This window comes from Sphaerodactylus townsendi, linkage group LG03, assembly GCF_021028975.2.
Source record: "Sphaerodactylus townsendi isolate TG3544 linkage group LG03, MPM_Stown_v2.3, whole genome shotgun sequence".
In the NCBI taxonomy this organism is placed as follows: Eukaryota; Metazoa; Chordata; class Lepidosauria; order Squamata; family Sphaerodactylidae; genus Sphaerodactylus; species Sphaerodactylus townsendi.
Genome location: NC_059427.1, coordinates 16,214,647 through 16,241,032, shown reverse-complemented (window position 1 = coordinate 16,241,032; position 26,386 = coordinate 16,214,647). Strand labels below are relative to the sequence as shown.

General features: G+C 44.4%; 2 protein-coding genes across 2 annotated transcripts; both read left to right on the top strand.

Moving 5' to 3' along the window:
• Window positions 1-26,386, top strand: LOC125427705 (cholinesterase-like). The gene is made up of 5 exons (XM_048487255.1): window positions 1-72; window positions 3,147-3,289; window positions 21,326-22,829; window positions 24,739-24,901; window positions 26,363-26,386. The coding sequence occupies exons 3-5, from the start codon at window positions 21,334-21,336 to the stop codon at window positions 26,384-26,386; spliced, it is 1,683 nt and encodes a 560-aa protein (XP_048343212.1). The 5' UTR covers window positions 1-72; window positions 3,147-3,289; window positions 21,326-21,333.
• Window positions 3,580-16,000, top strand: LOC125428959 (cholinesterase-like). The gene is made up of 4 exons (XM_048489646.1): window positions 3,580-4,007; window positions 7,915-9,418; window positions 12,594-12,757; window positions 14,271-16,000. The coding sequence occupies exons 1-4, from the start codon at window positions 3,593-3,595 to the stop codon at window positions 14,330-14,332; spliced, it is 2,145 nt and encodes a 714-aa protein (XP_048345603.1). The 5' UTR covers window positions 3,580-3,592; the 3' UTR covers window positions 14,333-16,000.

Below are 26,386 nucleotides of genomic sequence, written 5' to 3'. Positions count from 1 at the left end.
GTAACTGGTAAGTGAACAGATAGGCAAAACAGCTGCAAAAAAAAAAACACTTTTGGCCGGGAGAAGAGAAAGGTGAGTCTGACGTGTCAAAGAACCAGTTGCATTGGGTGATAGGAAAAAGCAGAGGGATTCTCGATAGGGAAATTAAATCCCAGCAAGCTCTGCTCCAAGCCAGATGGCCCATGTATGTATGTAGGTTGGGGCAAAAAGTTTGCCCTAGGCCAGAGGGGGCAAAACTTTTGGGATTGGCGTATCAAAAATTTGGACTCTGCTGGCATGTGTCCCTCAAACGAGAGAAACCATTCATGACAAATCCATTTATTTAAAAAACAATAATACAGTGCAATCCTGTGTGACACTACTATGTACTAACAGTATAAAGAGAAACGCCAAATAATTCAAGTTCAAAGACCTTTATTAGGCATTAAAACATAGCAGAGCTAAGTAATCCAAATACAGTTTTACAAGATAAAACAGGTACTCCTGTTTCAAAAATGCATACATCAGAGCGAAAGAGGAGACCAGGAAATTATTTCGTAATAGTGAGCAAGAATTTGGCCACTATGTCCAATTGCTTGGAATTCTCTGTATTCAGAAGATAGTTCAATTTAAGATTAAAAAGGCTTGGATGGACCAGTAAGGGATCCCCTAAAAACAGGTTTGGTCTAAAATCGTTAAATTTTGGACAAACTAATAAAATGTGCTCCAATGACTTCTCAGAGGTTTGACAGTATTCACAGGTACGCTTTTGCTGTGAAGGTACCGTGAATCTCTCTGGGGAAAAGGTTAGTGGAAATGTGTTGGTTCTTGCTCTGGTCAATAGCCACCTCAGCTTAGGGTCAGACAAGATGTTTAAATATGCAGCTGTCTTGCATTTCCCGGGCATGATGTTAAAATGGAGGGGAGAGAACAAGCTCCTTGCTTTACTAACTAGATGTTGGTGTTCCTGGTCGAATAGCCGTACCTTGATATAACGTTGTATCTCGCTAGGAGAAAGCATAAGGAGCTGGTCCCAAGAAAGACCCAGGGAGGAGATCTTTGATTTGATATGAGCCCACCAGGTAGAAGATTGAAGTTCGTGGAGGGTGCAATAAATGAGACTGTTAGGGTTGTTAAGGAAACATAACCGAATCCAAAATTTAAAGGTGGCCCACCATGCTTTTGTTTCCAAGAGGTGTAATCCTGCCTCGAGGCAGAGGGCGGCGTAGGGTACGCAATGGGGGACCCCAAAAAGCTTATATAAAAATTTAGATTGTATTCGCTCCAAGGATATATGCCAGGCTTCGATCCATAGGGAAACCCCATAGAGAAGTTGTTGGGACACCTTGGCATTAAATACCCTTAGAGCAGCCGGAATAAATCTGCCACCTTTAGTAAAGAAAAACCTTTCAATGGCAGCAGAGGTGATTTGACAGCTCTTGACAACAGTTTCCCTATGTTTGACCCAACTAGATTTGTGATGGAAATTGATTCCCAAATATTTGAAGAACTTAACCTGTTCAATAGAGTCATTATCTAAGTGCCAGTTAGAGATCTTGAAGGTACTTGAAGGTACTTAGATTTGAGAGGGTTAATTGACAGCAGGTTGTTATTGCAATATTCACTGCATTTATGTAGGAGGCGAGATAGGCCAACCTTGGAGCGAGATAGTAAGAGTGCATCATCAGCATAAAGCAGAATTGGCAGTGGCATGTTCCCTAACAAGGGACAGTGTGAGTCAATTGTTCTCAAAGTAGGGGCAAGGTCATTTAAAAACAGATTGAACAGGAAGGGGGCCATAACGCAACCTTGTTTGACTCCTTTGGTTACTCTAATTTTAGGGGTCAATAGGCCAAGAGGCGGGCATTTCACTTGACAAGTGTTGTTGGTATGCAGGGCTTTTATAAGCGCTAAAAGTTTGGGATCGATTTCCAGTGCCTCCAGTTTTTGCCAGAGGAGCTCTCTTACGACTGAATCAAAAGCCCCTTTTAGATCGATAAAGGCAGTATAGAGGTTAACTTTACCTCTCTTGGTGTATTTAGAGATGACCATATTTAAAACCATACAGTGATCTATTGTAGTATGCCCTTTTTTGAAACCAATTTTTTCTAAGCCCAATATCCTATTGCTGTCAATCCAGGATGAGAGTTTGTTCAATAAGTATTTAGCATAAAGCTTACCAGTTATTGATAGGAGGCTAATGGGCCTGTAATTGACTGGCTGATTAGGGTCTCCTTTTTTAAATATTGGTGTTACTATGGCATTGGTCCACGAAGAGGGGGCTATGCCAGTGTTATTAACCGAAGTAAATAGCAAAGCTAGAAGCGGAGACCACCAGTCAATGAATGTTTTAAATAAATCAGGCGGAAGAACGTCTGGGCCGGGGGCTTTATGGGACTTCAGTTGTTCAATCAAAGGTTTAATTTCTTCAGCGAGCACTGGAGGCCATGTAGGGAAGGTGAAGGTGGAGCGTGGGGTGTCAGGGGCAGAAGTTCTGCTGTTGTCACCAAACACCTCTTGAAAGTAAGAGAACCATAGATGTTGGTCTATGGTGGTTGATGGTGTGGGAGAAGTACGCATACCACCAGCCACAATCTGCCAGAAACCCCTTGAGTCATTTTTCAGGACAGTCTGAATCAAGGGTTTCCAGTTGGATTCGATGACTTTTTTCTGATTTGCTTGGAGAGCTTGCATTAAGTTTTGTTTCAAAATAAAATAGCTTTGTGGCAGGTGGGGGAGATTGTTGCTTCTGAAGTTGGCGAAGATCTGTCTCATTTGCCTTTTGAGGAGTCTACAGTCTATTGTAAAACATTTGTCAGCCTTACTCACTCTAAAAGAGGAAAGATCTTCAGGGCTGGTAGCTAGGTTCTCAACAATCTCCTGAGAGAGTATCTCAAATTTGTTGATGAGTTCTTCAGACGGAGAGATTCCTAACGCCAAATAATTACTAACAGGCAGAATAGTTGTCAGGGGTTGGTGAATGCTGCCGTATCACTTTTGACACTCATGGCACAAGTTTGCGCACTTGGCAAGAAACCTTTGTCCAGAAACCTCTTTCTTTCTACCCGTGCAGAAGATTTCTTTGAAGTTTGAAAATACTGTGCCTGAGCTTGCCAAGCAATTTCCAGCTCCACCCTTCCCTCTCTTTCTCAACTTTCTCTTCACAGGAACATCCCAGCACCCATTATGCGGGCTCCTCCCAGTATAGCACAGCCTGTGGTTTTTTGCTCTCTCCACAGGTAACTGGTAAGTGAACCGATAGGCAAAACACCTGCAAAGAACCACCACTTTTGCCTGGGAGAAGAGAAAGGTGAGTCGGCTGTGTCAAAGAACCGGTTGCATTGGGTGACAGGAAATAGGAGAGGGATTCTTGACGGGGAAATTAAATCCCAGCAGGCTCTGCTCCAAGCCAGACGACCCAGGTGTGCATCTAGGTTGGGGCAAGCGGGAAGTGCCCTAGGCCAGAGGGGAGAAAACTTTTGGGATTGGCATATCAAAAATGTGGACTCTGCTGACATGTGCCCCTCAAACGAGAGAGAAACCATTCATGACAAATCCATCTATTTATTTAATTATTGATTAAAAATACAGTCCGATCCTGTGCGGTACCACTATGTACTTACGGTATAAAAAGAAACGCCAAATAAGGACTAACAGCCAGAATAGGTGTCAGGGGTGGGTGAGTGCTGGCGGATCACTTTTGACACGCATGGCACAAGTTTGCGCACTTGGCAAGGGGGCCGGCCCCGCGCGACCACCTCCCACTTCCCAAATGCCCGGAAGCCGCGACCACCTCGATTCCCCTCTCCCTTCCCGGCAACACACGGACCTCCCCTCGCTTCCGCGCAGAAGCGCATGGAGCCCAGGCCCCCAATGTTGCTCGCCAAGCGAAAAGGAAAGGGGCGGGTGGATGGGTACCTCGGCTCAGACCAGGGCGCTGGGGCGCCACGGGGCCAGCCAGGAGGGCCCGGAACTTTTGCTTGCTTCTCTGCAGTCCCCGGGAGGGTGCTCAACCCATGCGCCCAAAGGTAGCCTGACGCAGCGGCGGGAACTTTTTTTTTTTTTTTTGGGGGGGGGGGGGAGGCGTATCGCGGAACCGGTCGCAATCCTCAACTCACTAAGGCTCACGCAGCACGAGACATGGCGGAGCCCCAGATCATACACACGTGCGCGCAGCGCGACGCACACACACGAAATGGGGGCCTTCCAACAAAGACGCCCTGCCAGTTTTAATGCCTGTTTCCCCAGCGCTATAATGGGGGTTTACTCTCAAGTAAGAGCACAGAAGATGGCAGACCTACCTAAGCCAAGCAGGTTGGGGGATTTCTGCTTCGTTTTGTTACAGAAAACGTGACATTTTCCCTATTAAGGACTGTGCCTCGTTTTCCCACGCAAGAAATATTCGAGCCCAGCATTTTATTACCGTTGGAAAACGATAACTTTTTTTTTAGTGTCAGTGACAATATGGCTATCCACACAGATTAGTGAATACTGAGTACTTTCAAAAGTGCTGATAAAATTAATTCCAGTGTGTTTTTGTGGACTAGAGCCTGCTTCTTCAGATGTGTGGTGGATTCTCAGTAGGAAACACTATGGGAGCTACACTAAACAGCTCTACTTAGAATTAATGTTAATGTTAATCAGGGAATTGTTTCTGACTTTCAAACTGCGCTTTTTAATTGAGGTTGTTAAGGTTTTTGTTTGTTCTTTTATTTCTGATTCCCCAATGAAGCATACATTAAATGCTTGGGGGTCTTACTGTGAATTAAAATTAATTATTCCACTACTCCAGTGGTCTCATGGAGTTTTGGTGGGGATTTGGCAAAAGAGACCTGGGAGGTGGGGGAGGAGTGACCTCAGCAGCATAGAAATGCCATAGAGTCCATCCTCAGAAGCAGCTACATTCTCCATGGAAACTAATGTGAGTCACCTGGAGATCTGTTGTAATTTTGGGAGATCTTCAGGGCTCACCTGGAGGTTGGCAAGCTCAGCTGCAGCTTGTTTATAGCTTGGTCTACACATATACAAAAGTGTGCTTGTGGAATGGACTCTTCCACTTCAGAGCTAAATGATGGGATCAAAAATTTAAATAATCTTCTTGCAAACAGGGATCTATGGGACTGGGATCTTTCTCTGTTCTAGTGTCTCTAACTTGCAAGAAGTCTTTTGCATGGGGGAGCCAGTCATTGCACTGAATTATATTATGAACCCCAGTGAAAAAAAGGGGGGCACTATAAACACGGTAAGTAAATAAAACAGGAATCACCATTTGGATTCCAGAGTAGTATCAAATCATAAGAGTTGGAAGAGACCACAAAGGCCATCAGTTCCAACCCCAATGCCATGCAGGAACACACAATCAAAGCATCCCTGACATATGATCATCCAGCCTCTGTTTAAAAACCTCCCAAGAAGGAGACTCCACCACTCTCCTCCCAAGGCAGTGAATTCCACTGTCAAACAGCTGTGATAGTCAGAAAGTTCTTCCTAATGTAGGTGGAATCTCTTCCAGCACCTTGAATCCATTACTCGGTGTCCTAGTCTCTGAGGCAGCAGAAAACAAGCTTTCTCCTTCTTTGACATGACATCCCTTCAAATATTTAAACAAAGTTATCATGTTCCCCCTTATCCCTTGCTTCTCCAGACTAAACATCCCCAGCTCCCTAAGTCTCTCTTCATAGGGCATGGATTCCAGACCTTTTACCATTTTGGTTGCTCTCCTCTAGACACATTCCAGCTTGACAATATCTTCTTTGAATTGCGGTGCCCAGGACTGAACACTACTCTAAGTGAGGTCTGACCGATGCAGAATAGACAGGTACTATTAGGTCCCTCGATTTAAACACTATACTCCTATTGATGCATCCCAGAATTGTGTTAGCTTGCTTGGCTGCCTCATCACCCTTCTGACTCATGTTCAGCTTGTGGTCTACTAAGACTCCCAGATCCCTTTCACATGTAGTGTTGTCGAGCCAGGTGTCACCCATCCTATATCTGTGCATTTAATTTTTTTGCTTAAGTGGATTATTTTACATTTATCTCTGTGAAGATTGTCGAAGGCTTTCATGGCCGGATTCAACTGGTTGTAGTGGGTTTTCCGGGCTGTGTGGCCATGGTCTGGTGGATCTCTCTCCTAACGTTTCGCCTGCATCTGTGGCTGGCATCTTCAGAGGTGTATCACAGAGGGAAATGTGTAACAGACTTCCCTCTGTGATACAATAGATCAGACCAGGTTATCATAGTTTAGTCACATTATGACAGCAAGAGTAACTGGAAAAGACAACAGCACTAGGAAAAGTTGATGTGACCAGGAAAAGAGGAAGTCCCAACATGGCATGGATTGACTCAATAAAAGAAGCAACAGGCCTCAATGTGCAAGACCTGAGCAAGGCTATTAACAAGACATTTTGAAGGTCACTAGTTCATAGGGTCCCCATAAGTTGAAAACAACCTCATGACACTTAATACACATACACCAGTCGTAAGGCCTCGTTTAAATAGGATGCCGATTTACCAGAACTTGGTATTAACAACAGTGACAACCCTGCTTGGTTGCTTGTGACTTGAGGGTTGTTTGCTTCTGCACAGCACCTTGGTGGTTCTATGCATCCCTTGGTTGGCCAGGGGGGTGTATGCAAGGGTTGCATTGTAGCTCAAAGTGGCATCACCAGTTGAAATGCTGCCTGCAGGAGATAATGACCATCTCCTTAGAGCAGTGGTGGCGAACCTATGGCACGGGTGCCAGAGGTGACACTCAGAGCCCTCTCTGTGGGCACACACAAATAGAGTCCCCCCCCACACACACACACACACATCGAGGTTGGGCTGGGTCTCTGGGCTCGATTATTAACATCAAACCTAAGACCTAGTTTTGGGGAAGCAGTGTAGGTAACCCTGTTAAGCACTGTTAAACCCCACTGATTTTCATGCGAAGAACTAAAGTGTGATCCTTTACCTGGGAGTAAGCTCGGTTGCTGGCAATGGAGCTTGCTTCTGATTGTGATTTGTGATAGGGTCGTGATTCACCCGTTGGAAGAGTGGCACGGTTGCTTCAAAGAAAACCCACTGACTACCACCAAGATTGCCCCCGAGTAACGCACGTCTCGGAGCCAACCGTTTTTTCTAAACTTAAACCTCAGTATTCAAGTTAAATTGCCGTGTTGGCACTTTGCGATAAATAAGTGGGTTTTGGGTTGCAATTTGGGCACTTGGTCTCGAAAAGGTTCGCCATCACTGCCTTAGAGTGAAAACACCTGGTGCTGATATAATGGTCAGATAAGCAAAAAGGGGAGGAGGAGGAGGAGGAGCACTTTTTTTGGTTGCTTAGTAACTAAGTTGGAGCGGACAGCCCTTGTTCTTCTTCAGTATATTGAAAAGGTTTTTTAACCAGTAGTGGAGCTATTTAGAGGATTGTTTTCTTCTCCTGTTTTTTGAACTGCTGTAAATAAAAGGTTTTAAACTTCGGTATTGCCGGCATTTAGATTTGCTTATTTTCCTCCTCATTCTCAAAAGTGAAAGCATTTCACTGAGAAGGTTGCTTCGGGGGAGGTGAGAGGAGAGCCGTCTGGAGAAGCTCTTGAGCCACATGTCATCTGGCTTGCAAGATTGCAGGAACGCCAGAATAGAGGGCCTGGGCTCATTCAGGGGGATCCTTGCAAACAAGGGAGTCTGGATGTCCAATACATAAAGGTTATAATTGCAAAGTGCCTTCAGCAGGACTCTGAAGAGGGAATGCACAAGTCTCCTTGTACATTAATTATTTATATCCTTAACACTAGGATGCTCCTGAAATCTAATGTACTTATTACAATATTGGCCTTCCTGTTCCTCAGACTCATCAGATATCTGGCCCTCAAACCAAAGAGTAGGATTACCAAGGAGGGGATGTCCTCTCTTGCATTTTTAGTAGCTTCTTCTGGAATGCTTCCTTTTCAGGTGCTGCAATGTCTCGCCTCCTGCTTTGGTCCTTGAGCTTCCTAGTCCTTTCCATTCTGGAATCCAAGTCTTCCGCTGACGATGGTACTGTAGTAGTCACCACTAATGGCGCTGTCCAGGGAAAATATCTCTTAGCTGGCTCAAGATCAATCACAGCCTATCTGGGCATCCCCTATGCAGAACCTCCTGTGGGGAAACTGCGTTTCCAAAAGCCTGTTCCCCATAAGCCATGGAGCCACATTCTGAAAGCCACCAACTTTGGCAATTCATGCCCCCAAACAGCTATTTCGGACACTCCTGATGCTGAAATATGGTCCACAAACACACCTCTATCAGAGGACTGTCTGTTTATCAATGTTTGGGTACCCAAACCCTGGTTCTCCACACCAGCAGCTGTCCTAGTCTGGATCCATGGTGGGGGTTTCTTTTTTGGCACAAGTTCCCAGGTAATGTATAATGGGGCATTCTTAGCTGCTATAGAGCATGTGATTGTGGTGTCCATGAATTACCGCCTGGGAGCTCTAGGCTTCCTTTCATTACCACCAGCCGCCCCAGGAAACATGGGCCTGTTAGACCAGCAGCTGGCCCTGAAGTGGGTGAGGGAGAATGTAGCTGCCTTTGGAGGAGACCCTACTCGGATCACCATCTTTGGCGAGAGTGCTGGAGGAGCGTCTGTCCACTATCACCTCCTCTCACCAGGGAGTCAGCCTCTTTTTGACCGGGCTGTGCTGCAGAGTGGGACGGCCATTTTACCCTCTACTTGGGTGAATCCTGAAGAGGCCAAGAGGAATGCTCTGGACCTGGCCCAGGTGATGGGCTGTACAGAAGATGAGGGCAGTGCCATAGTGAACTGCTTGCAGGAAAAGCCACTGGAAGAATTCCAAACATCCATGTCCTCAATCATGGATCCCAAGATTGTTTTGAATATTCCCTTCGTACCAACCACAGATGGAGATTTTCTTCCTGATGACCCACAGAAACTAGTGGAGTCCAGGCGCTTTCATGCCAAGCCTATTATGATTGGTACCACTTCTGATGAAGGGTCCATCTTAGTCTACTACGCTGCTCCGCTATTAAATACATCCAATGAATGCCTTTTGACCTGGGAGAAACTCTTGGAGGGGCTGAAACTAATTATTCACAATGCAACCGATGACGTCATCCATTCCATTGCACAGAGGTACAGTGAAGCAGAACCAGAGGGCCCGGCACAGTATCGCTCCGCCTTGTCCCAGTTCTGGGGGGATTACTCCTTCGTATCTCCAGCAAACGAAGTTGCCACAGAAACTGCAAAGACCGGAAGCCCTGTGTATGCTTACATTTTCACACATCGCAGTGTTGGCTCCGTTTGGCCTGAATGGATGGGGTCCTACCATGGATCTGAGGTCGCATACCTTTTTGGAACTCTGACGTTACTACCAGGAACCAATGAAACTCATACGGAGGCGGAGTTAGCACTAATCCCGCAAGTGATGCAGTACTGGGCGGAGTTTGCCAGAAGCGGGTAAAAGAACTTCTGAATATTTACTTACAGATGCTCATCTTCCCTGTCCCAGAAGGTAGTACTTCCCCCAGGTTTCTTTGTCACAGAACATGTTAGGAATTGGTATCAATTTTATATGCAAACTAGCTTCTGTTGCCTGTGAAAGAAAATGGCTACATTTTAACTAGAAATAACATCACTTATATGTACAGGTTCAATCTATTTATTTGAGGAATGAAAATGTTTATTCTTCTGTTCCTCCAAGGCTATGTGAAGCAGTTTACATCATTCTCCCCTTGTCCATTTTAATCTCACAACAACTCTTTGAGGTAGGTTTCGGCTGACATAGAGACTTGACCTAATGTTACCCAAGTCACTTTCGTGCCACAAGCGGGTTTTGAATGTGGATTACCTGGATCCCAGTCTGAATCCAACATTACAACATACTCATTTTTTTATATAGGGTTACTGGCTTCTTGGTGTGATCCGGAGATCCCCGGCTAATACAACTGAATTTCTAAACAATAGTGATTAGTTCCCCTAGACCTAGAGAAAGTGGCTGGTATCCATTTTGCCCTGGCTGATCTCTACGGATCAATTATAATTCCAGAAGAACTCCAGTCTCTCAGCCTCCCCACACCCACCCCCCAACGTTGGTAATAGAGCTGCAAATGTGCAGGAACTGGAGATCTCCTGTTGATCTCCAGATTACAACAGCAAACAAACAATAGTGTGCAATGTCAAAAACTGGAACCTGAAACACATGCCAGACACAGGGTCTGGCAAACACAGAATAATATATTTTATACCTGATATTTCAAGTTCACAATATTACTCATATGTACTCGTGTGTAAGTCGAATTTTTCAGCACATTTTTAATGCTGAAAAAGCTCCCCTTATATTTGGGTCATTAAATTTTTGTGTGTGTTTTTACTTTGCCGGCCAACAGGGGGCGCAGTTTTTATGCTAGCGGCACCAAAATTCCAGGGTACCCTCAGACAACACTCCTGATGACAAGTTTGTTAAAGTTTGGTTCAGGGGGTCCAAAGTTATGGACCCCCCAAAGGAGGTGCCCCATTCCCCATTGTTTTCAATGGGAGCTAATGGTAGATGGGGCTACCTTTTTGAGGGTCCATAACTTTGGACCCTCTGAACCAAACATCACCAATCCTGGCTGGTATCATCAGGAGAGTCTCTTTTCGATACCAGCCAGGTTTGGTGATGTTTGGGTCAGGGGATCCACAGTTATTGACCCCCAAAGGGGGTGCCCCATCCCCCATTGTTTACAATGGAAGCTAATAGTAGATTTTCCATTTCTGATAATATCCCTCTTAAAATCTAAGTTGGGTTACATTTGGACATACAGATGATGATGAGGAATCCAGTTCTGAAGGATTTTAACTCTTGTGTTTTAGCTTGGTTGCTGATTGAGCTAAGGTTTTTGTACTTTTAAAGTTATTGTTGAGACCATATTGTTCTTGTTGACCCTCTTTTCCACTTACAGAGCTAGTTTACTGTTTTTCTTTGAAATAAATATTCAAAAACAGTTAACCTACTAATGCCTCAATTAATGTAATTTTATTAGTATCTATTTTTATTTTTGAAATTTACCAGTAGCTGCTGAATTTCCCATCTTTGACTTATACACGAGTCAATAAGTTTTCCCAGTTTTTTGTGGTAAAATTAGGTGCCTCAACATATATGCCGGTTGACTTATACACGAGTATATACGGTATATAACTCAAATATGGACAGTCCAATAATTATAGAATCCAAATTTCAAGAAGTCCAAAGTCTTAGTAATTCACACCTCAATTTTCAAAATTGAAAAGTTATATAGTCCAGAATTATCCACTCCTTTTCTCATAAAGTCCAAAATATTAATAACTCAATTTTCACTTCTCATTAACTCCTTTCTCACACAGTCCAAAATATTAATATTTTTAAACTGAGCTATTGAGAAGTGATAACTGAGTTATTAATGTGACTTGGGTGACATTTGGACTGTTCATATTTGAGTTATATAATATTGTGAACTTGATATATAAGGTATAAAATATATTATTCAGTGTATTGTCGAAGGCTTTCACGGCCGGAATCACTTGGGTGCTGTGTGGTTTCCGGGCTGTATGGCCGTGTTCTAGCAGCATTCTCTCCTGACGTTTCGCCTGCATCTGTGGCTGGCATCTTCAGAGGATCCTCTGAAGGAGGACAGAGGGGAGGTGGCGGCTGCGGGAATGGCAGAGGGGGGATGGACACAGTGCTCTGGTGGGACACACCCACACTACCCTCCAACCTCCAGGGGTCAGAGGGCAGTATGGGTGTGTCCCTTCAGCCCTCCAGAGCAGCCCTGGAAGGAGAGGTGAATAGAGGGGATGTGAAAAGCGATGCCCTCACACACGGAGATGCCAGTGTTTGCCAGAGCCTGTGTTTGGCGTGTGTTTCAGGTTCCAGATCTCCAGATTACAAAAATCAGTTCTGCTGGTGAAAGTGGTTGCTTTGGGTGGCACACTCCGTGGCATTCTCACTCTTCTGTGGTCCATCCCCTCTCCAAACTCCGCCCTCCCCAGGCTCCGCCCTCAAAATCTCCAGGCATTTCCCAACCCTGAACAGGCAACCCTACTTTTATGTCATCCTTGTGAACAAGAACCATTTCAATTCTGCCATTCACTGTTAAATGTCCAAGGTAACTAGTGAAAACCTAGAAACAATTACTTAATAACAACAATGAAATAACAATATAGAATGTTTTTGTAACCAAGTTGGTTGTTAAAGGTTTTGAGAAATAGGTTGGTACCTAGCACATAAACCTAGCACATATCTCCAGGAAGGACAGACCATACATGGCGCTTCCCCACAGAAAAGCCTTTGCTACGGTCATTGCCTGCCTAACGTCAGAAGACCGGGTTACTCAAGTCACCACCTCTATGAAGAATCTAAAAATGGCAGCTGTAGATCTAATTAAGATTAAATCAGTATTCTAATCGCAAACCAAAGTGGAATATGTTCCAGGAGACTTAACTATATATATGCGATCTGATTACATCTTTGAACACTGTAATCCGTTTTGTGACTCAGTGAAACATATGAACTACAAATGAAGTGAGTGAATAAGACAACATATGTTGTGTTCCTTACGCAGAACTAGTTCCTTCTCTGGCTTCTTGCATCATGATATTTTTGCCTCCTGTGCAGCAATCCCACCCCTTCAGATGTTGGTGAGGCAAAATGGCCACTCTACAACCCTGAGGAACAGAACTTCTTTCGCATCAGCACGGAGCCGCCTCAAGTCATGAAGCCCTCACCTGCTCGGCACTGCAGTTTCTGGAAGACACTCTTATCACAGGCATCAAGCCCAGGTGAGTTGAAACCCAAAACGGGGGAGGCAGAACGCATAGCCATTCTATGAGGTGGACATTCACCCAGAACCTGTGTTTCAGTGAGATTCATGATCACCCAGGAGACCACAGAACAAATGCTAAGGCCATTCTGAAACTTTTAGGGTAGTAACTGAGCCTCTCCACTATCACTTTTACACCAAAATTGGGCAGCTCCACAGGTGTGTCAGGGGAAGGAGCAAGACTAACCTCTGTTCCCTGGGCCTTGTAAAACGCTCCATCCCTACGACATGGCACCATTCCCCCAGCGGGGTTAGAGACTTTATCTGTGTTCATGGCTCGTGGTTTTCCACTCGTGGTGGCCTTTCCCAGGGGCCTAGATGATTTTTAAAAATTCATTATTTCTTCATTACCAGCAGAGACCCACATTGTTCTCCTCTCTTCCCTTTTAGTCTCCCAACAAACCTGTGAGATACCTTAGGCTGAGAGCATGTGACTAGCCCAAAGTCACCCAGCAAGCTTCCATGGCAGAGTGGGAATCTGAACCTGGCAGCCATAGGTCCAACGATCTAACCACGACACCACACCTGTGGAATTCAAACCCAGATCTGCAGAGCATGATCCACTGGAGAGTGTTTAGAGGGCACGCCACAGTTCTTGACATCTTTGAGAGTGCTTGCATTGTCAGTGGCTTCTGCCCTTGTTCTGTTCGGTGGAGTGATGTCACAGAGGTGCACAAGCATTGCCTGCTTCAGTTGGTTCTTCCATAAGTGTCAGAGCAGTGGGTGTCACTGTTCTGTGACTGGCTGGTGTGGATGGTGTCCCTAAGGACTCTGGTGCTACACTCTCTGTTCCTTAGGGTTAGGTCTGTTTAAAAAATCATTTTCCTCTGCTGAGACAACACTGGAGACCAGCAAGATACACGCCTGTCTCTCTGGTGTAAGTGGCTGACCTTAGGATTTCACTGCCTTGCAGATTAACTCCCAGTGGCTCTGTCTAGCCAATCATCTTGCCAATCAAAGATATGGGATGGTAGCAGCTCTCTAGAGTGTAACAATGCTTGAGGTGTTTTGTTTGCTCACATAGCCTGTTTGACTTTTTCAATGGCTTCCCAGCAAGGCTGCACAGAGAGCTATTTGGGACAGCTTTGGCGGCAGCGTGTACTCAGCCATCGGGAGAATACCCCGTGCATGGGGGTGGGGAGGGGGGAGTTTCGAGTGGGATAAGGTGGGGAGGGGGGAGTTTCGAGTGGGATAAGGTGCTTTTAGGGTGGTTTTTACATCTGACATTTTGATGTTCATAGAATTGTTGTTAGATTGCTGTTACCGAATTTGCTACCTTAGATAGCCATAATGAAGGCCAGTTGTGTACATATTTTAAGTAGATGTGTAAACTTGGTGCCCCACCTTAGCTAATTTTGGTCAGCAACAATTTCAGTTTGGTTTGTCCCATGAGAGATAATGTGTTTGTTTCTGGTTTGTCTGACCTGATTCATTGGGAAGCTCATTTTGCTGGCCTTTTTTTCTTGCCACAGACCGGCCTCCAAGAGATTCTCTTCCATCTAGCCCAGAAGTCAACAGGAAAGAAGAACTGTGATTTAAATTCATATGAATGGAGAAAGAGCACTGAATGAACTGGGAGGAACAAGTCTAAAGAATTAAGAAAAAGGACATTTCTGTTTGCATTTTCCATCTCTCATAGTAATTTCTGTCGTCTGATTTTGAAACATAAGAACAATGAACAGCTTCCTCTAATTTTCTTCTCACAAACAATCAAGTCTACATTCATGTAACTAAAGAGAAAAGATTTGAAGAGGATCATATATTCTATGTGGCATTTTATGTAATTTTTTGTATACCTATGTTGTGAGCCTCTTCGAGTCTGCTGTGGTGGGTGAGAGCCGGGGATTAAATCAAATCAATCAATTAATAATAATATTGTATTAGTGTATGTTTCCTTGGTTCTGTAATTGTTTTGCAGTTTTTGTTCAAATGTAAGTGTTCCCTCTTCTGGTTAAGCACAATCAAATATTTCATTTTTGGTGTGAATTTGGGGCTTGGCGGATCATTCTGCCCTATATAGAAGTGTTATTGTGATCCATCCTACCCGACTAATGTGATGGAGTCAGGAAAGACTTTGAATTCTTAGTCTGAGGCAGAGTCTTTATAGACAGAAAAAAGGCTAGATCTCTAGCCAACACTTCAGGTTGGCAACCCTGTTGCCAAGAGGGCCTTTTCAGTGGCAGCCCCATGATTATGGAACAACCCCTACCAGGGCTGTGCGTGGCCCCTCACTATTGGTCTTTGGGAAGCAGCCAAATACTACTTTATTTAGCACTGTATTTAGTTAAGGTAGTCATTAATTACAATTTTACATTTTGGTTTTATGTTTTTAAACATTTTAATACATTTTTTTCATATTGCAAGCCATCTTAAGCTTCACAGGAGGAAAGGCAGCTAATAAATAAGTGTCGTTCCACAATACTGTCTTATTCACCTGTGCTTTTCGGTGTCTTGTGCAAATGCTTTGGACGAATCCCAAAGGCACCTGGTGGGCCACTGCGAGTAGCAGAGAGCTGGACTAGATGGACTTTGGTCTGATCCAGCTGGCTTGTTCTTATGTTCTTATGTTCTTATCATTTGTCCGTTGGCGTAGCTATTCTTTTTATAAATACTTCTCAGTGGAGGCTCCCATCTTGCAGGATGTGCAAAACAGAAATGTTCAGAGGGGCATTTTTACAAGTTGATTAGAACTACAGTGAAACAGAACAGACCTGAGGGGCACCTTTATAATGGAATAGGATTGTAGTCTACTGTGATGATTATGGGTAGGCTCATACTTCTCCTGCATTGCCTTTTGCCTTTATGATTCCACTTTATGCATTGTTTATAGTGTACCTTGTATTGGGCACGTGGCTGTTCTGATTTGTTTCTGCCTCTGCAATCCTAGTCCTATGGCATTGGTACTTAGTTGCCTTATGCTGTCTTGTTGCGTTGTTCATATTCGAAAATCCTCTTTGAGTCTTGGTGAGACCGACGGGCTATAAATAAACAGAAAACAGTGAAAGGAGACACAATTGTGCTGTCCAATTACCTTCCAGGATGTTACATGGAAGATGGCAAATAGTTGTTATTCCACAAAAGACTAGATCCTGTCGGTAGGTTTTGGTTGTGCAGTAATATAGAACACTTTTTATGTACTTGACAACAGCAGCAAGGATTGTATATGCATACAAATGAAGGGCAATAAACCAACAAAACAAGACTGGATTTTTAAAATCACAGAATGTGTAGAGATGGCAAGGCTGACAGTATTCATAAGAAACAAGAATATGGCCAGTTTCCTGAAACACTGGAAACCCTTTGTGGACTACCTACTGAAGACATGTATAAATAGAGAAATAATGGCAGGAGTTATGATTTAAATTAAAACCATAGATTGGACTAAAATAGTTTTATAAGGATTAAAAGTAGAGGAAATGCTGATACGAACTATAAACACGAAACTAGATTTTGAGTTTGGATCCATAATGAGGTAGCTGGAAGTCACCACATACCGTGTTTCCCCGAAAATAAGACAGTGTCTTATATTAATTTTTGCTCCCAAAGATGCAATATGTCTTATTTTTCAGGGGATGTCTTATTTTTCTGTGTTCTGTTCATCGAGCATGCTTCCAAACAAAAACTTTGCTACGTCTTACTTTCGGGGGATGCCTTATATTTCGCACTTCAGCAAAACCTCTACTACATCTTATTTTCTGGGGATGTCTTCTATTCGGGGAAACAGGGTATGTAGTGTTGAAATTTTTATTATATTATTATCATTATTATGGTCTGGGAGGGGGATTGGATTTGGTTTCTTTTTTTTCTTTATGTTGTCTACATGTGTAAAATAAATTTTTAAAATTTCCTGGAAACCTTTTATTTTTGCTGTTTGATGGAAAAATTTGCATTTAATCTGCTTTGAATCTCAAGAGCAAAAGGAGGCTATAAATGAAGTTAATAATGCTAATCTAACATGGAGCTATGAGCCTCTGGTCCCTCACCAAATTCTTCTCTGTTTGTGGAAAATATGCCCAAAGTCTTTTTGTTTTGTCCTGAAATCTTTTTTATTTCTACCGATGCACAAGATTTCTCTAAAGTTTGGCAATATTGTGCCTGAGTCTGCCAGGAGATTTCCAGTGCCACCATTCCCACTCTGACTACTCATCATGAGAAGCTTTCTCAGCTGTCTCTTTCCAGGAAAATCACAGCACCCATTATACAGGCTCCTCTCAGGGCGTATAGTAAACCCTGTGGTTTCTCCCTTTCTCCACGGATAACTGATTAGTGAACAGATAGTCAAATAGCTGCAAATGGCACAAGTTTGCGCACTTGGCGGGGGAGCCAACCAGTACCTCCGCAGTTGCTTGCCAAACAAAAAGGAAGGGGGGGTTGAATGGGTGCCGTAGGGCGCTGGGGAGCAGGGGAGCAATTTCTCCTACATTGGGCAATATTGTGCCTGAGCCTGCTAGGAAATTCCCAGGCCCACCCTTCCCACTCTAGCCAGGAGCGTCTGGGCCCCTTGCTTGCTTCCCTGCAGCTCCCGGGAGCGTGTTTAACCTCTATCTGTGGGTCCTGTGGGGCAGAACTTGGAATGAGTTTGCAACAACAAATTAAAAAAAAACCAAAATGGTTTACTTTCTTAACATATAACATCAAACATCAACATTTAACATCACACTTCAAGGTCTTGTTCAGGTTGCATTTTCAAGTCCTTATATTTACAGTCTTCTGATATTGCCAAGTCCAATTCTTCCTGCAAGTGGGTTGGCTCCTGAAGACTCCAAGGGCTTGGTGAACAGGATTCAGCATGATGAAGGTTTCCAGGAGTACTCTCACCCATTACAACCACCAAAAAAAACCCCTAAAACAATAAACTCCAACATTTACAACATAGCAAAAACAAACAACTACCTTCCCACTAGTTCCCAACAACATTGCAGTTACCTTAACAAGGTGTTAAGGGCTTATGCAAATAAAGGTTCGAGTCTGGTAGCCTTGTCTCTTCCAAACTACATGAGCTCTGCAGCCTCCTGCTCCACCCCTTTCTGGGTCAACCCAATCTGAGCATGGGGGTTACACGTGCACAACCAATGCGCCCGAAAGTGGCCTGGCACACACATCAGTTTGTTTGGAGAGGTGCCTGAACACAAATTTTAAATACGTGCAGATTTTAAGTAAGTTCCCAAGCAAACATCTCATGTAGTAGGTCATCTAGGCATGGAAACTGTGCTGCATGCAGCTTCATGCATGAATGTGAAAAATTCTTGGTTGCTAAGAAGGGCTTTATGAGTGAAATGACAAGGTTTACCAACTTTAATTTTAAAAAATGTGGTTTATTTGACCTTTTGCAACTGTGGACTTAATTATATTGGTCCAACGACGAGGAAGATCAAGATGAGGATTGTAGAGAATGCGTCAAGAATCCAGAACAAGATCAGCGAGACTCTACTGGTTAGTCATTGCCTGCAACAACAGCATCCGCCTGAATCATTGCAATATGTGATCTTGGCATCTGTAGACAAGCAAGAAACACATGTAAATATATAGAGGAAATTACAACAATTAGAGGTGTGGTTTGTATTTAAATTGAACACAGTGGATCTTAATGGACTTAATCAGTCTCTGGACTTTACAGCATTTATATGAAAAGACTTGGGTCTCTATGCCTCTGTAATTGAAGACATCTGTCAGGCTTGGACCTTTAAAGACCTACCAGATGATCAGAGTTTCAAGGACATATTTGCACGAATGAGCAGAATCGGGTTGTAAACACGGTCTGGATTGGTAATCATTGTTTATGATCCTTTAAATCTTATAAATCCATGTAGTTATTAATATTAATTTATACTTAAAATTTGAATATTGATGGTAGCTTCTTGTGATTATATGAGTTTTGACAGAGCTGAATGGTAATTTGACATGTAAGTCTAGAACGGAGTGTCCCATTACAGATCAGGAACTGTTTTTGAAACACATTATAGTCATAATATTTATGTCTTGCAGATTCCACAGAGCGATGTAGACTTGTCAAGATTAGGCTTCAACCAGTAGCCAATTAACCTAGTGGTTTTTGAATATACATTGTATAAGGTTCCATTTGAAAGTACATCTGAGTGGTGCCTAGTGGGTTACTTTATTGCATATAGGAGTGAGTGTATACCATTGAAACTGGAGGGACCTATGTAAATAGGTAGCATTGAAATTTGCATTGTGTTTTGGAAACCAGTCGATGAATGGTACATTTTGTTTTTGAATACGCATTGTATAGGATTCTAGTTGGAAATAATATATTTTAGTGTTAATTGTAATACACAGTTATATTTTACAATGAGCCAAGCAGTGCAAGTGATTCCTTGTACCCACCTGAAGGCTGGCAAACCCACCTGCAGCTTGGCCTGCACATGCACAAAAGTGTGCTTCTGGAATGGATCGTTACGCTTCAGAGTTAAATGGTGGGATCAAATGTTTAAATACTTACATAAATTTTTAAAAACCTTCCTGCAAACAGAAAACCAATAGAGATCAAGAGGACAAGAATCTTCTCTGTTCTAGTGTCTCTAACTTCAAGTCTTTTGCATGGAGGAGCAGTCATTGCATCAAGGTTATTTATTTATTTTATTTATTTATTTGTTAAACTTATAGGCCGCCTCAAGTTATATTATGTAATCTGCCACAAGCTCCAGTGAAAAAGGGGGTACTATTATCACAGTAAATAAATAAAACAGGAATCCCCACTTGGATCCCAAAGTAGTACAGTCCATTCTAAGCCCTTCTGGATTCTGCCTCTTCATGCTTTGGCAAGTACATAGACCAGACCAGGTTATCGTAGTGTAGTCACATTATGAGAAGACAAGAGTAGCTGGAAAAGACAATACCGCTAGGACAGGGGTAGGGAACCTTTAACACTCAAAGAGCCATTTGGACCCGTTTTCCATGGGAAAAGAAAACACTTGGAGCCGCAAATAATTTTTGACATTTAAAATAAAGATAACACTATATATATATAGGGGTTTTTTTAACCTTTTACTCCGCTCATTCTGAGAAGCGCATGGATGCGCCCGCCCTGCTGCCTGCAGGGCGGGCAAGGATGAAGCCAGCGACTTGGCCTCGCTGGCCACCGGGAAAGCGCCCGCCCCGCTCCAACGGGGTGGGCGAGAGGGGAAGCCCACGGCGCGCCTGCCCTACTGCCTGCAGGGCGGGCAAGGATGGGGCCGGCGGCTCGGCTCATGGAGCCACAGTGCAAGGGCAGAAGAGCCACATGCGGCTCTCGAGCCGCAGGTTCCCTACCCCTGCGCTAGGAGAAGCTGATGGCACCAGGAAAAGAGGAAAACCCCTGTTCTGCCCCCCCAACCCCCCCCCCCCCGTGACTCTGTTGGAGGTGCCCTGTTCTTGGTTGGGACAGAAAGGTTGAGACACAAGCCAGTCTTAATAGTTCTAATAAAGGCTTTATTAACAGAGGAAGACAAGCCCCTAACTCCACCCTGGCTCTGACTAAGAGGGTTATCTGCTTGACTTCTGATGGTGGGAGCTTCAAACTGGGTCCTTTTCTGACTACTTCCAGTTGGAACACTGTCTCTTGCTTCCTTACGGCTCTGCTGGTCTTGGTCTTTGCTCTGGATGCTGATAGACTTGGCTTGCTCTCTTTAAACCATCACAGGGACATATGGACTCCTCTTTGGATCACCATATGGACCCGTGAACGTCGCGAATATTAAGGGACCCCAGCTTCCCTTAGCACCTCTTTGAGACTGACTGACTAAGAACAGGGGATGCTGGGTAAGGAGAGGAAATTGCCTACTGGGAAAAGTCTTAAAGGGGCAGGGACTAACTAAAACACCCTCCCAAGGAAGACTTAACAATAAGGCAAAACCCATACTACCTGTGGGGAAACTAAATCTTAAAGGGGAAATAAGCAAAGGTTCTGTGGGGGGGGGGCATGACCACCCCACATGGATTGGCTCAATAAAAGAAGCCACGGGCCTCAATGTGCAAGACCTGAGAAAGGCTATTAACATCAGGACATTGGGAAGGTTGCTATTCATAGGGTGAGGGTCCCCATCAGTTGGAAACAACTTCATGACACTTAATACACATACACCAGACATAAGGCCTGATTTAAATGTAATGCTGGTTTCAGTGCAAATTCTTTTCTATGGAACTTTGTACAGACACTACATGATTACTTGTCCCAGACTGATTGCTTGTGATAAGAGGGTTAGTTGCTTCTGCACAGGAGTTTGGTGTTTCTCAGTTTTTTCCCCAACAAATGAAAAGGTCTGAATGTCTAATATATAAAGGTAATAATTTAAAGTGCCTTGAGCAGGATTCTGAAAGGGAGGGGGGGTGTAGAAATATCCTAAATCCAGTAATTCTATCCTTAATACCTAGGATGCTTATAAAGCCTAGTGTACTTATTACAATATTGGTGTTCCTGTTCCTCAGACTCATGAGACATCTGACCTCAGATTCATGAGTAGGGTTACCAAGGAGGGAACGTCCTGTTTTGTATTTTTGAGTAGCTTCTTCGGGGATGCTTCTCTTTCAGGTACTGCAATGCCTCGTCTCCTGCTTTGGTCCTTGAGCTTCCTAGTCCTTTCGCTTCTGGAATCGAAGTCTTCTGCTGACGATGGTACCATAGTAGTCACCACCAGTGGCCTTATCCAGGGAAAGCATCTCCCAGCTGGCTCAAGATCAGTCACAGCCTATCTGGGCATCCCCTATGCAGAACCCCCTGTGGGGAAACTGCGTTTCCAAAAGCCTGTTCCCCGTAAGCCATGGAGCCACATTCTGAAAGCCACCAACTTTGGCCGTTCATGCCCCCAAAAACTTCTTTCAGGCATTCCTGATGCTGAACTGTGGTCCGTCAACACTCATCTTTCAGAAGACTGTCTCTTTCTCAATGTCTGGGTGCCTCATCCCTGGCCCTCCACACCAGCTGCTGTCCTAGTCTGGATCTATGGTGGGGGGTTCTTTGTTGGCACAACTTCCCTGGTAATTTATGATGGGGCATTCTTAGCTGCTAATGAGAATGTGATTGTGGTGTCCATGAATTACCGCCTGGGAGCCCTAGGCTTCCTTTCATTACCACCAGCTGCCCCAGGAAACATGGGCCTGTTGGACCAGCAGTTGGCCCTGAGGTGGACGAGGGAGAATGCTGCTGCCTTTGGAGGAGACCCTTCTCGGATCACCATCTTTGGCCACAGTGCTGGAGGCGTGTCTGTCCACTATCACCTCCTCTCACCTGGGAGTCAGCCTCTTTTTGACCGGGCTGTGCTGCAGAGTGGGACGTCCATTACACCCTGGGCTTGGGTGAATCCTGAGGAGGCCAAGAGGAGAGCTCTGGTCCTGGCCCAGCTGATGGGCTGTACAGAAGAGGAGGGCAGTGCCATATTGAACTGCTTGCAGGAAAAGCCAATGGAAGAATTTCAAAAAGACACATCCTCAGTTGTAGATCCCAAGATTGTTTTGAATCTTCCCTTCATACCAACCACAGATGGACATTTTCTCCCCGATGACCCACAGAAACTAGTGGAATCCAGGCGCTTTCAGGGCAAACCTATCATGATTGGTACCACTTCTGATGAAGGGTCCCTCTTTCTCTTCCAGTCTGCTCCTTTATTAAATATATCCAATGAATGCCTTTTGACCTGGGAGAAACTCTTGGAGGGGCTGAACATAAGTATACGAAATGCAACCAATGATGCTATTCAAGCCATCACTCGGAGGTACAGCAAAGCAGAGCCAGAGGGCCCAGCACAGTATCGTTCTGCCTTATCCCAGGCCTGGGGGGATTATTTCTTTGTATGTCCAGCAAATGAAGTTGCCACGGAGACTGCAAAGACCGGAAGCCCTGTGTATACTTACACTTTCACTCATCGCAGTGTTGGCTCCGCCTGTCCTGAATGGATGGGGTCCTGCCATGGATCTGAAGTCCCATACGTTTTTGGAACTCTGACGTTACTACCAGGAACCAATGAAACTCATACGGAGGCGGAGTTAGCACTAATCCCGCAAGTGATGCGGTACTGGGCGGAGTTTGCCAGAAGCGGGTAAGAGAATTTCTGGATATTTACTTACAGATGCTCATCTTCCCGGTCCCAGAAGGTAGTACTTCCCCCAGGTTTCTTAGTCACAGAACGTGTTAGGAATTGGTATCAATTTTATATGCAAACTAGTTTCTGTTGCCTGTGAAAGAAAATGCCTACATTTTTACTAGAAATAACATCACCTATATGAGCTGGTTCAATGTATTTATTTGAGGCATTTATTATTATTATTATTATTATTGTTGTTGTTATTACTACTACTACTACTACTACTACTACTACTACTACTACTACTACTACTACTGTGTACATTTTTATCCTTCCCTTCCTCCATGGGAATGTGAAACAGTGTACATCATTAGCCTTGGGTCCATTTTCATCTCACAACAACCTGTGAGGCAGGTTTTGGCTGACAGAGAGACTTGTCCAAAGGTCACCTAAGCTACTTTCATGCCACAAAGGGGATTTGAGGACAGTTTTTCAGAGTCAAAATGCCCCGTGGTACATCTGGGAGCGTGCCTGCTGTGACACTTTTTGCCCTGCTGTTGATCCTGCACTGCTTCCCGATTCTTCGTGGCATTCATGGCAGGGCCAGCATGTTATTCCCCAATTGTTTCTTCACAAGTCTGGTGCTTCTCCATTTGCACTGCGAGCTCTTCTGCAATGTCTTCCACGCATGCACAGACAACCTTTATTTCCCATGTTCTGATTAGCGGAATCCCCCCCTCAATTCCCCCCACTCACTTTCACTATTTTAGTTTTAAATGACTCTGAGCACAAGAGAGGCATTGGGGATCGCTGCCCTCGCCCTCCCTGTCTAAAATTTTTGCATGTGCGATGGAATCGTCATCCCAGACACCCCCTCTGTCTAAAATCTAGATCTGAAATCCTTGCGTGTGCAAGAAAACCACCGCCCTCCCATTCACAATGCCTGCACACGCCTCTTTTCTGTCCAAAGTTTTTCCCTCCTTTCTAAAAACCAAGGTTTCGTTTCTCCCTCCGTTTTTTTCCCCACTGCGATGGGGGAGGTGTTGATTTTCAGCGCCTGTCCATTGGTGGGTGGGCCAGAGCAGCAAGGCAGGAAAAATGGCCCCAGTTCTGCTCCTGAGGAGTTTTGCACTCTGGCAGTGGCCACTGGAGCAATAAAGGGGCATTTCAGAAAACTGGAGCAAAGCCAATGCCGCAGGGTGGCACTGTGGCAAAAACGTGGCAGACATGCTACAGCACCAGGAGCTGTGCAGAACTCCCGACTGCATTGGGGCATTCCCCGTGCCAACAAAGGAGCAATTTCGCCATACGAAACCAGCCTGAATGTGGATTTCCTGGATCCCACTCTGGATCCAACATTACAATATACCCACTTTTATATAGGGTTACTGGCTTCTAGGTGTGATCTGGAGATCTCCAGCTAATACAATTGATCTCCAGACAATAGTGATTAGTTCCGCTAGAGAAAGTGGCTGATCTCCACTTTGCCCTGGCTGATCTCTGCCGCTTCCCCACAGAAAAGACTTTGCTGTTGTCATAGCCAGCCTGACCTCAGAAGACCGGGTTACTTGAGTCACCACCTCTATGAAGAATCTAAAAATGGTGTGGTATTTAGTGGGGTATTCACAAGCACCAGATTATTGGATACTTGTTGACCTGGATGAAAGCTTTTCCAGATTTAATTAATGTTAAATCAGTACTCTCATTGCAAACCTGAGCGGAATATTTTGCCGGAAACTTTACAATGTATATATATACTACCGATCTGATGGCATTTTTGAATACTGTAATCTATTTTGTGTCTCAGTGAAACACGTGAACTGTAAATGAAGTGAATGAATAAGACAACATACATTGTGTGCCTTACGCAGAACTAGTTCCTTCTCTGGCTTTTTGGATCATGATACTTTTGCCTCCTGTGCAGCAATCCCACCCCTTCAGGTGTCAATGAGACAAAATGGCCGCTCTATAACCCTGCAGAACAGAACTTCTTTCGCATCAGCACTGAGCCGCCTCAAGTCATGAAGCCCTCACCTGCCCGGCACTGCAGTTTCTGGAAGGCGCTCTTATCACAGGCATCAAGCCAGGTGAGTTGAAGCCCAAAATGGGGGAGGGAGAACGCATAGCCATTCTATGAGGTGGACATTCACCCAGAAACTGTGTTTCAATTAGATTCATGATCACCCAGGAGACCACAGAACAAATGCTAAGGCCATTCTGAAACTTTTAGGGTAGTAACTGAGCTTCTCCGTTATGATTTCTACACCAAAATTGGGCAACACCACAGGTGTGTCAGGGGAAAGAGCAAGACTAACCTGTGTTCTTTGGGCCTTGTAAAACACTCCAACCCCAAACAAGGCACCATTCCCCCAGTGGGGTTAGAGACTTTATCTGAGTTTCTGGGTTTCCACTGGTGGTGGCCTTTCTCAGTGGTCTAGATGATTTTTAAAAAATTAATTATTTCCTCCCCACCTTTTTTACCAGTGAAGACCCAGTTATTCTCCTCTCTTCCCTTTTACTCTCCCAACAAACTTGTGAGGTTCCTTAAGCTGAGAGTATGGCTAGCCCAAGGTCACCCAGCAAGCTTCCATGGCAGAGTGGGAATCTGAACCTGTAACCTGTAGACGCAACAATCTAACCACAACACCTCAATGGTGATATTCAAACCCACATCTGCAGAGCATGATCCACCAGAGAGTGTTTAGAGGGCATGCCACAATTCTTGACACCATTGAGAGTGCTTGCATTGTCCTGGCTTCTGCCCTTGCTCTATCTAGTGCAGTGATGTCACACAGCTCCACAAGGATTGCCATGCTCCAATACGCTTGTTCCACATATGACAGAGCAGCAGGTGTCACCGGTCTGCTTTTCTGAGACTGGCTGGTGTGAATGGTATCATTAGGGGCTCTGGTGCTCCACTCTCTGTTCCTTGGGGTTAGCTGCAATGGTGGAATCCAAAAATTTTAGTAACAGGTTCCCATGGTGGTGGTATTCAAACAGTGGCGTAGCGCCAATGGGGCGGGGTGGGGCACGGCGGGGGGCGTGGCCGGGCATTTCAGGGGCGGGGCATTAATAATTTCTCTGTTACTGTAAAAAACTCTTACTGTAAAAAAAAAGTTCCTAATTTCCAGCTGGTATCTTTCTGTCCATAATTTAAACTCATTCTAGCAAGTCCTATCGTCTACTGCCAACAGAAACAACTACTTCTCCTCTCATTGACTGCCTGTCAAATACTTAATACTTTCAAATACTTAATTTTGTTTCTAGAAATCAAAAGAAGGATACTTTCCTTAAACAAAGAACTTTACCATATTACTAAAACATGTTTTTAAAACAGCCCAACAGGGAGAATTATCCCATTTTCTACCTTCGCTAACCAGCCACATAGGAAACAACAGGGCTTTATGATTTTTGGACCTCATGGGATTTCTAACGGAAAAGCAGACCCAATTAGTAACCCCCTCTTGGCACACACAAATAATTAGTAACCCACTCTCGGGAACTGGTGAGAACCTGCTGGATCCCACCTCTGGTTATCTCTGTTTCAGAAAAAAATAATTTTTCCCTGCTGA

Excerpts from the sequence above, each read along its gene's own strand:
- LOC125428959 (XM_048489646.1), top strand. The coding sequence starts at position 3,593 with ATGTACTTACGGTATAAAAAGAAACGCCAAATAAGGACTAACAGCCAG. Across the intron at positions 4,008-7,914 it reads CTCAACCCATGCGCCCAAAG|GTGCTGCAATGTCTCGCCTC; the intron begins GTAGCCTGACGC and ends CTTCCTTTTCAG. Across the intron at positions 9,419-12,593 it reads GCGGAGTTTGCCAGAAGCGG|CAATCCCACCCCTTCAGATG; the intron begins GTAAAAGAACTT and ends CCTCCTGTGCAG.
- LOC125427705 (XM_048487255.1), top strand. The coding sequence starts at position 21,334 with ATGCCTCGTCTCCTGCTTTGGTCCTTGAGCTTCCTAGTCCTTTCGCTT. Across the intron at positions 22,830-24,738 it reads GCGGAGTTTGCCAGAAGCGG|CAATCCCACCCCTTCAGGTG; the intron begins GTAAGAGAATTT and ends CCTCCTGTGCAG. Across the intron at positions 24,902-26,362 it reads TATCACAGGCATCAAGCCAG|AAAAAAATAATTTTTCCCTG; the intron begins GTGAGTTGAAGC and ends TCTCTGTTTCAG.